This window comes from Chiloscyllium plagiosum, chromosome 5, assembly GCF_004010195.1.
Source record: "Chiloscyllium plagiosum isolate BGI_BamShark_2017 chromosome 5, ASM401019v2, whole genome shotgun sequence".
NCBI classification, from domain to species: Eukaryota; Metazoa; Chordata; class Chondrichthyes; order Orectolobiformes; family Hemiscylliidae; genus Chiloscyllium; species Chiloscyllium plagiosum.
The window spans coordinates 114,708,475-114,718,114 of record NC_057714.1 but is presented as its reverse complement, the minus strand read 5'-3'; the positions used below and the strand labels follow the sequence as shown (position 1 = coordinate 114,718,114).

General features: G+C 47.6%; 1 protein-coding gene across 1 annotated transcript in view; it reads left to right on the top strand.

Annotated features, from left to right (window-relative positions):
* ghrhrl (growth hormone releasing hormone receptor, like) overlaps window positions 1-5,932 on the top strand; it is a 71,661-nt gene extending 65,729 nt beyond the window's left edge. Inside the window, exons 13-14 of the mRNA XM_043690845.1 lie at window positions 1,467-1,754; window positions 5,242-5,932. Of these exons, the coding sequence (XP_043546780.1) occupies window positions 1,467-1,565 (99 nt within the window). The 3' untranslated portion in view covers window positions 1,566-1,754; window positions 5,242-5,932. The remainder of the gene's footprint in view (window positions 1-1,466; window positions 1,755-5,241) is intronic.
* Window positions 5,933-9,640: the final 3,708 nt, after the last annotated feature.

Here is a 9,640-nt window from a genome sequence, read left to right as displayed (position 1 = left end):
GAGGGAATCCTGAGGGACAGGATGTACATGTATTTGGAAAGGCAAGGACTGATGAAGGATAGTCAACATGGCTTTGTGTGTGGGAAATCATGTCTCACAAACCTGATTGAAGTTTTTGAACAAACAGGTTTGATGAGGGCAGAGTGGTAGATGTGATCTATATGGACTTCAGTAAGGCGTTCGACAAGGTTCCCCATGGGAGACGGATTAGCAAGGTTAGATCTCATGGAATACAGGGAGAACTACCCATTTGGATACAGAACTGGCTCAAAGGTAGAAGACAGAGGGTGGTGGTGGAGGGTTGTTTTTCAGACTGGAGGCCTGTGACCAGTGGAGTGTCACACGGATCGGTGCTGGGCCCTCTATATTTTGTCATTTACATAAATGATTTGGATGCGAGCATAAGAGGTACAGTTAGTAAGTTGCAGATGACTCCAAAATTGGAGGTATAGTGGACAGCGAAGATGGTTATCTCAGATTACAACAGGATCTGGACCAGATGGGCCAATGGGCTGAGAAGTGGCAGATGGAGTTTAATTCAGATAAATGCAAGGTGCTGCATTTTGGGAAAGCAAAATTTAGCAGGACTTATATACTTAATGGTAAGGTCCTAGGGAGTGTTGCTGAACAAAGAGACCTTGGAGTGCAGGTTGATAGCTCCTTGAAAGTGGAGTCGCAGGTAGATAGGATAGTGAAGAAGGCATTTGGTATGCTTTCCTTTATTGGTCAGAGTATTGAGTACAGGAGTTGGGAGGTCATGTTGTGGCTGTACAGGACATTGGTTAGGCCACTGTTGGAATATTGCGTGCAATTCTGATCTCCTTCCAATCGGAAAGATGTTGTGAAACTTGAAAGGTTTCAGAAAGGATTTACATGGATGTTGACAGTGTTGGAGGATCTGAGCTAAAGGGAGAGGCTGAACAGGCTGGGGCTGTTTTCCCTGGAGCGTCAGATGCTGAGGGGTGACCTTATAGAGGTTTACAAAATAATGAGGGGCATGGATAGGATAAATAGACAAAGTCCTTTCCCTGGGGTGTGGGAGTCCAGAACTAGAGGGCATAGGTTTAGGGTGAGAGGGAAAAGATATGAAAGAGATCTAACAGGCAGCTTTTTCACGCAGAGGGTGGTACGTGTATGGAATGAGCTGCCAGAGGATATGGTGGAGGCTGGTACAATTGCAACATTTAAGAGGCATTTGGATGGGTATATGAATATGAAGGGTTTGGAGGGATATGGGCTGGGTGCTGGCAGGTGGGACTAGATTGGGTTGGGATATCTGGTCGGCATGGACAGGTTGGACCGACGGGTCTGTTTCCATGCTGTATATCGCTATGACTCTGTCTCTATGACTCTAAAACTATGGTGAATTGACCTTGACCTTGGAGGGTGTGGATATTTGTGAATGGGCTCAAAATGGTGCTTTAATATTGTCAATGCTTTAAAGGAACATGCAATTCTTCCAACAGGTGCAGACAGAGATTTACCGAAGATGGCTTAGCAGAAAACTGAACAGTTATGGGGCCGTGCCAGTCATAGGGAAAACCCAGATGGACACTTCCTGTTGAACTCTAGGTCAAAGGTCAAGCGGAAAGCACTTTCAACCCCATTCGCTGACCCTCCCGTCTACTTCACTTTCTCACTGTTGAAGAAATCTGTCCCCTCCTAACTTATGGAATCTTTCATTATTTAATTTTATTTCAAAGGAATCAGTGTGAGCTCAAGTTGGGCAACCTGGAAGGATTTAACCACACCAGGTGAGCAAAATGTTGTTCTCCAGCCTGAGATAGTGTGATACTTAGATAATAAGATAATAGGAGCAGGAGTAGGCCATTCAGCCCTCACATGTGCTGTGCCATCAACATGATCATGGCTGATCGTCCAACTCAGTCTCCTTTCTCCCCATTGCCTTTGATCCCTTTTATCTTAAAAAATACTCTATTTGTCTCTAATACATTCAATGCTTTGGCCTCAAACACTTCCTGTGGCAGAGAATTCCACAGGCTCCCCACTCTCTGGGGGAAGACATTTCTCCTCATCTCTGTCCGAAATGGACTACTCCAAACATTGGGTACAATGCTTTCAAGGAAGCTACACTCATCATCTGCCCTACTGACCCTGTGACACTGTATTGACGGGTGCGTGTGTTTGCAGTTCTCTGAATGAAGGGGTTGTGACAGTCAAGTCTCCCACAGTCACCTCCCAGAGACAGAAATGCAATAATGACTGTCCTGCTGGTGAAAGGGCTAAAACTGGGCTAGACATCATAGAGGACACAGGTGTCTAGATTAGAGTGGTGCTGGAAAAGCACAGCAGGTCAGGCAGCATCCAAGGAGCAGGAAAATCGACATTTCAGGCAAAAGCCCTTCATCAGGAATAGAGACAGGGTGCCTGCAGAGAGTCTGCGTGGGTTTCCTCCGGGTGCTCCGGTTTCCACCCACAGTCCAAAGATGTGTAGGTTCGGTGAATTGGCCATGCTAAATTATCCCTAGTGTTAGGTGCATTAGTCTGACGGGAGTGGGTCTGGGTGGGTTACTCTTTGGAGAGTCAGTGTGGACTTGTTGGGCCAAAGGACCTGCTTCCACACTGTAGGGAATCTTATCCATCATAGAGGACACCCCTATTTTTTCGGATGAGACTTTTACATCTGCCTGAGAAGGAAGATGTGGCCAAACCTGATTGAACTTCTTGAGGAAGTGACAAAGATGATTGATGAGGGCAGGGCAGCAGATGTTGTCTACATGGACTTTACCAAGGCCTTTGACAAGGTCCCTCAGGGCAGGCTGAAGTCACATGGGATCCACAGTGAGCTGGTAAGCTGGATACAGAACTGGCTTGGCCACAGAAAACAGAGCAACAATAGAAGGGTCTTCTTCAGACTGGAGAGCAGTGAGCAGTGGTGTTCCACAGGGATCAGTGCTGCACTCCTGTTATCTGTAACACCGTCTGCATACATGATTTAGAGGAGCACTCGGACAGTTTGATTAGAAAGTTTGCGGGCGACACAAAGATTTGGAGAGCTGTGGATACTGGGAGGATTGCCAGAGGATGCAGCAGTTTATATTCGGCTGGAGAGTTGGGTGGAGTTTAGTCTGGACAAATACGAGGTGATGCATTTTGGAAGATCTATTGTAAGTGGGAAGTATACAGTAAATGGCAGAACCCTAATAGCTTCAACATACAGAGGGATCTGGGCTTACAGTCCCCAGTTCCCTGAAAGTGACAACACAAGTGGATAAGGTGCTCAAGAAGACATATGGCACGCTTGCCTTCATTGGCAGGACATAGACTATAAAGATTGGCAAGTCTTGTTGCAGCTGTATAGTACTTTAGTTAGGGCACATTTGGAATATTGTGTCCAGTTTTGTTTGCCACACTACCACTGGAGGATTTGGAGAGGGTACAGAAATGGTTTACCAGCATGTTACCTGGTTTGGAGGGTATTAGCTGTGAGGGGAGACTGGACATACTTGGTTTGTTTTCATTTGGCCGAGGGGAGACCTGATAGAAATGTACAGAATTATGAGAGGCACGGATAGAACTGATAATGGGAGTCTTTGTCCCAGGGTAGAAATGTCATTAACTAGAGGACATAGGCTTAAGGTGAAAGGGGCTAAGTTTAAAGGAGATGTGAAAGGCAGGTTTTTTTTATCGCAGAGGGTGGCAAGCACCTGGAATGTGCTGCTGCAGTAGATGGTGGAGTGGGATACAATAGCAATGTTTAAGAGGTGCCTTGATGGATGGAGGGAATAGAGGGATCCGGACCGCGCAGAGGCAAGATGCTTTTAGTTTAGAAAGGCATCATGTGCTAGCACAGTCTGGGTGAGCTGAAGGGCCTGTTCCTGCACTGTGCTGTTATTTATCCTTTGTACAAGTTTTCTAATGGTCATGCAAAGGCCACATAAATACTGCCTGCCCAATGATGCTCAGATCTCTCCCGACTCCTGCTCTGTGTGAAAAGGTAGCTAGACTGTAATTCTTCAATAAAATTGCACTGGTCTTGTCTTGTGGGCAGTTTGAGCAAGGTTGACACTGATGGACCACTCCTTGCTGCCCTTCAACAGCTGCTGGTGGGGGTGTGCTGTGAGTTATTCCTGAACCACTTCAATCCTGGGATGAGGTGAAGCAGATATTGAATTAGATTAGATTAGATTACTTACAGTGTGGAAACAGGTGCTTCGACCCAACAAGTCCACACCGACCCGCCGAAGAGCAACCCACCCGGATCCATTCCCCGACGTTTACCCCTTCACCTAACACTACGGGCAACTTAGCATGGCTGAGTCACCCTAACCTGCACATCTTTGGACTGTGGGAGGAAACCGGAGCACCCGGAGGAAACCCACACAGACACGGGGAGAATGTGCAAACTCCACACAGACAGTCACCCGAGGCTGGAATTGAACCTGGGTGCTGTGAGGCAGCAGTGCTAACCACTGAGCCATCGTGCCACCCGAAGTGCTGATGACCCAGGGATAAATGCAGTAGTGTGTGCTGTGTCGATTGGCTTGATGGTATTGCTGCTCGGTTATTAATTCTGAAACCCAGGCGACGGGGAGCTGCCTTTGAACGTGGTAGGGTGGTGAGACACAGCTCTGACAAAACACAAGAAGCTTTACGCCATCCAGGACAAAACATCCCGCTCGATTGGCGTCACATCCACAAACACTAATGAGTTGTTAGCGTGGAATTCCCTTCCTCAGAGGGAGGTGATGGTTGGGTTAACGTAACATGGTTGAGTTCTGCAGATTTTGCACAGTATGGTGTGGACAGGCAGCGAAGAGGAGAGAGGCCACCATCACGTTAGTTAAACGGTGCAGCACTCAATAGATGGAGCTGGGGAAACACAGACAGCATCCGAGGAGCAGGAAAGGCAATGTTTCAGGACTGACAAAGGGTTTCGGCCCGAAATGCCAACCTTCATGCTCCTCGGATGCGAAATGACCTGTTGTTTTTTTTCCCAGCTCCACATCTATTGACTCTTGACCCTCTGCATCTGTCCTTACTGGCTCCAAGAATGGTGCAGCAGACTAGATGGGCTGAATGGTCCACTCCTGCTCCAAGTCCCAAGTCCAGCCCTCTTTGCTTGGAGGGTTTTAGCTGGTCAACACCCATTGGCTGAGCTGTAGCTGCTTCCCTGCTGTTAGACATCTAACGCGGATCTGACTTGTTGATATGTGCACTGAAGGCCTTTGGAACACTCTCTGATCATGAACCTCTGTGCTGTTTCTCTTTGACCCACAGGTAGGCCTCATGTGAGATGTGCAATAGGCAGCCTCTGCTGTCGAGACTGGAGTTTGACCAGCATTGACCGACTTGGTCTCCCTGAGGATCCCCCGTGAGGAATTCAATACCGAAATCTTGGGACTCGGTCTGTCATGAGGTGGTTATTGGCTCAACATCCATCCAGCTCATGATAACTTCCAGTGAACTCCCGGGGGGGGAAGCAGCTTGTGGAAGGGTCGTGCCATTTCTTTGTCCAAAATCGCACTCTCGATGAGGAACTACAAGGAGAGAGACAAAAACGGTTGGCATTTATATGGCACCTGTCGCATCCATGGGAATTCCCAAAGCTCTTGGCAAACCACTGAAATGTTTCTCTTCTCGAAATGTGGCGATGTTTGGGCCGTCGGGAAATTGTACAGAGAAAGTACCCACTCGTAGGTGTGCAATTATGAACCGCTCATCTGATTTGTGTTGGTTATGTTAGTAACATCGAATCTTGGAGCTGGAGTAGGCTATTCAGCCCTTCAAGTATGCTTCTCCATTCAATACAATCATGGATGATCCTCTATCTCAATGCTCTGTTCCCACTTTCTCCCCATACCCCATGATTACTTTAATATCTAAACATCACAGAGGGTAGTACCATGTGTGGAATGAGCTTCCAGAGGAAGTGGTGGAGGCTGGTACAATTGCAACATTTAAGAGGCATTTGGATGGGTATATGAATAGGAAGGGTTTGGAGGGATATGGGCCGGGTGCTGGCAGGTAGAACTAGATTGGGTTGGGATATCTGGTTGGCATGGACGGGTTGGACCGAAGGGTCTGTTTCCATGCTGTACATCTCTATGACTCTATGACTCTATCTCTTCCTTGAATATATTTAGTGACTTGGCGTCCAGAGGCTTCTGTGGGAGCGAATTTCCACAGGGTCACCACACCTTGACTGACGAATCTTCCTCATCTCAGTCCTAAATGGTCTATCATGTATCCTGTGACTGTGTCCCCTGGTTTGACACTGCCCGCACAGGGGGAAACATCCTCCCTGCGTCCAGACTATCCAGCCCTGGTTGGAATTTTATATGTTTTATGAAATCCTTCTCATCCTAAACTCTGGTGAATACAGACCGTGTCAAACCAATCTGCCGATTGGACAGTTTTGCAGAGGTAGCTAAGTGAACGGACACAGCTACGTCCACCAGAGTGAATTCAGAAGGTCTGTGGGAAAGCTAAAGGCATATGGATGTTTAAGGTCAATGTCCTGATGGTAGTTCTGGTTCAGAGATTGCCTGCTCAAGGGGGAAGCAGGGAGGAGGGGTGGTGGCAGGAACTCCAATGGGAAGCATGTGACAAGTGAGGTCTCACAGCGATCAATGTGGGGGTCTGAGGTGCTCACTGTATTCCTGATCCATTTCAATCATAGAAACCCTACTGTGTGGAAACAGGCCATTCGGCCCAACAAGTCCATGCCGACCCTCCAAAGAGCATCCCGCCCAGACCCATTCCCCTACCCCATTACACTACATTTACACCTGACTAATGCACCTCACCTACACATCCCTGAACACTATGGACAATTTAGCATGGCCAATTCACCTAACCTGCACATTGTTTCGATTGTGAGAGGAAACTGGAGCACCCAGAGGAAACCCACGCACACACCGGAAAAATGTGCAGACTCCACACAGACAGTTGCCCGAGGCTGGAATCGAACCTGGGTCCCTGGCGCTGTGAGGCAACAGTGCTAACCACTGAGCCACCGTGCTGCCCCCAAACTGGGATGAGATAAAGCAGATATCCCAATGTGCTGCTGACCCAGGGCTAAGTGTGGCAATGTTTTGTTTTCCTTTATTCATTCACGGGATGAGGACATCACTGGTTGGGCTGGCATTTATTGCCCAGAGAACAGTTAAGAGTCAACCACATTGCAGTGGGTCTGGAGTCACATGTAGGCCAGACCCGGTAAGGACAGCGGTTTCCTTCCCAAAAGGATATTAGTGAACCTGATGTGTTTTTCCCAACAATGGACCCATGGTCATCATTATACTCTTAATGAATCTATTTATAAATGTTTATTGAATTTAAATTCCACCATCTGGCATGGTGGGATTTGGACCCACGTCTCCAAAACATTACCTGGATCTACAACCCAGTGATAATACCACTGGGCCATCTCCTCCCCAGCTGTGTGCCCAGTGTAGATTGGCCTCGGGTTATTACTGCTCGATTGTTAATCCATAAACCCAGCCAATGGGGAGCTGGCTTTGAACATGGTAGGTAGTGAGACGCAGCCCTGACAACACTCAAGAAGCTTGACACCACTCAGGATGAAGCAGCCCTCTTGTTTGGCACCACACCCACAAACGTTAGAAGGTTGTTCACCTGGAATTCTCTTCCTCAGAGACCAGCGGTGGCTGGGTTAATATGTCGTGCCTGCAATTGGGGATTGGTTGAGTGATATGTATTGGCTCAGGATCCCAGAAATAACTCAACTGCTCACCTTTGACAGAACACCGTTGGGTCTCCTGCCCATAAGACGAATGGCTGAGGATCCTGGGATTGTATTCATTTAAAGTTTAGAAGGTTGAGGGGAGATCTAATAGAAACTTACAAGATAATGCACGGCTTTGAAAGGGTGGATGCTGGGAAATTGTTTCTGTTAGGTGGGGAGACGAGGATGCATGGGCACAGCCTTAGAATTAGAGGGGGTCAATTAAGAACGGAAATTTCTTCAGCCAGAGAGTGGTGGGCCTGTGGAATTCATTGCCATGGAGCGCAGTGGAGACCGGTACGTTAAACGTCTTCAAGGCAGAGATTGATAAATTCTTAATCTCGCAAGGAATTAAGGGATAAAGGGAGAGTGTGGGTAAGTGCCATTGAAATGCCCATCAGCCATGATTGAATGGCAGAGTGGACCTGATGGGCCGAATGGCCTTACTTCCACTCCTATTTCTTATGGTTTTATGATCTTATTGATCTGAGACCCTTGCCTTTAGCCAACTATGGAATCCAGGATGCCATTTCCCTTCTTTCCATTTGAGTTTTGGGAAGCACATAGATTCATAGAATCCCCACAGTGTGGAAACAGGCCATTCAGCCCAACCAGTCCACATCGACCCTCCGAAGAGTAACCCACCCAGGCCCATTCCTCTACCCTATTACTGTTCATTTACCCCTGACAAATGCACCTAACCTGAACACTACAGGCAATTTCCCACGGCCAATCCACCCTAACCTGCACATCTTTGGATGGTGGGAGGAAACTGGAGCACCCAGAGGAAACCCACTCGGACACGGGGAGAACACACAAACCCCACACAGACAATTGCTCGAGGCTGGAGTCGAACCTGGGAATGTCTTTGGAGAGGTTGAATAGGCTGGAGCGTAGGAGACTGAGGGGTGACCTTATAGAGGTTTATAAAATCATGAAGGGCATGGACAGGATAAATAGACAAAGTCTTTTCGCTGGGGTAGGTGAGTCCAGAACTAGAGGACATAGGTTTAAGGTGAGCGGGGAAAGATATAAAAGAGACCTAAGGGGCAACTTTTTCACACAGAGGGTGCTACGTGTATGGAATGAGCTGCCAGAGGAAGTGGTGGAGGCTGGTACAATTGCAACATTTAAGAGGCATCTGGATGGGTATATGAATAGGAAGGGTTTGGAGGGATATGGGCCGGGTGCTGGCAGGTGGGACTAGATTGGGTTGGGATATCTGGTCGGCATGGGCGGGTTGGACTGAAGGGTCTATTTCCATGCTGTACATCTCTATGACTCTATGACCTGATGGATGAGGATTGCTTGCTGGGGAATGATGAGTGGGGACTCGGGTATGGGTGAGGAGATGGTATGGACAAATCATGACACTCAGAATTGGAAACTGTGTGCCAGATTTCTAGTAACTCTTCTGATGTCTATACAATGGGTATTAACGTTAAAGTAAGCCTCAATCCATCTTACTCTTCAATCAATGTCCATTTTCCAAATTGCATTCAGCTTCATCTGTAGCATTGAGCGACCTGCCAGGCAGCTAAAATAGCACTAACAATTTTCATGATGTTTTTGGATGATCCATCAAGATGAGGAATACCCAACTGACGTCGGCTACCTGGGTTCTATGCTATAAAATTCTACAGTTCTATGAAAGTTACAATGTGCGAGATTACCGGCCAGAACAGAAATCTTCTGTAACTAGTCCACTCATTGAATTATACGCAGGAGCGTAGAAAATGTTACTGGTAGAAAGGTAGGAAGTGCTGGGCCCAGCATTTATTGTCCGTCCCTAGTTGTCCCCTTAAGGAGGTGGGGGTGAGCTGCCTTCGTGGACTGCTGCAGTCCATGTGCTGCAGGGTAGATCCTCGACACCCTTAGGGAGGGAATTCTAGGATTTTGATCCAGCGGCAGGGAAATAATTCCAAGAAA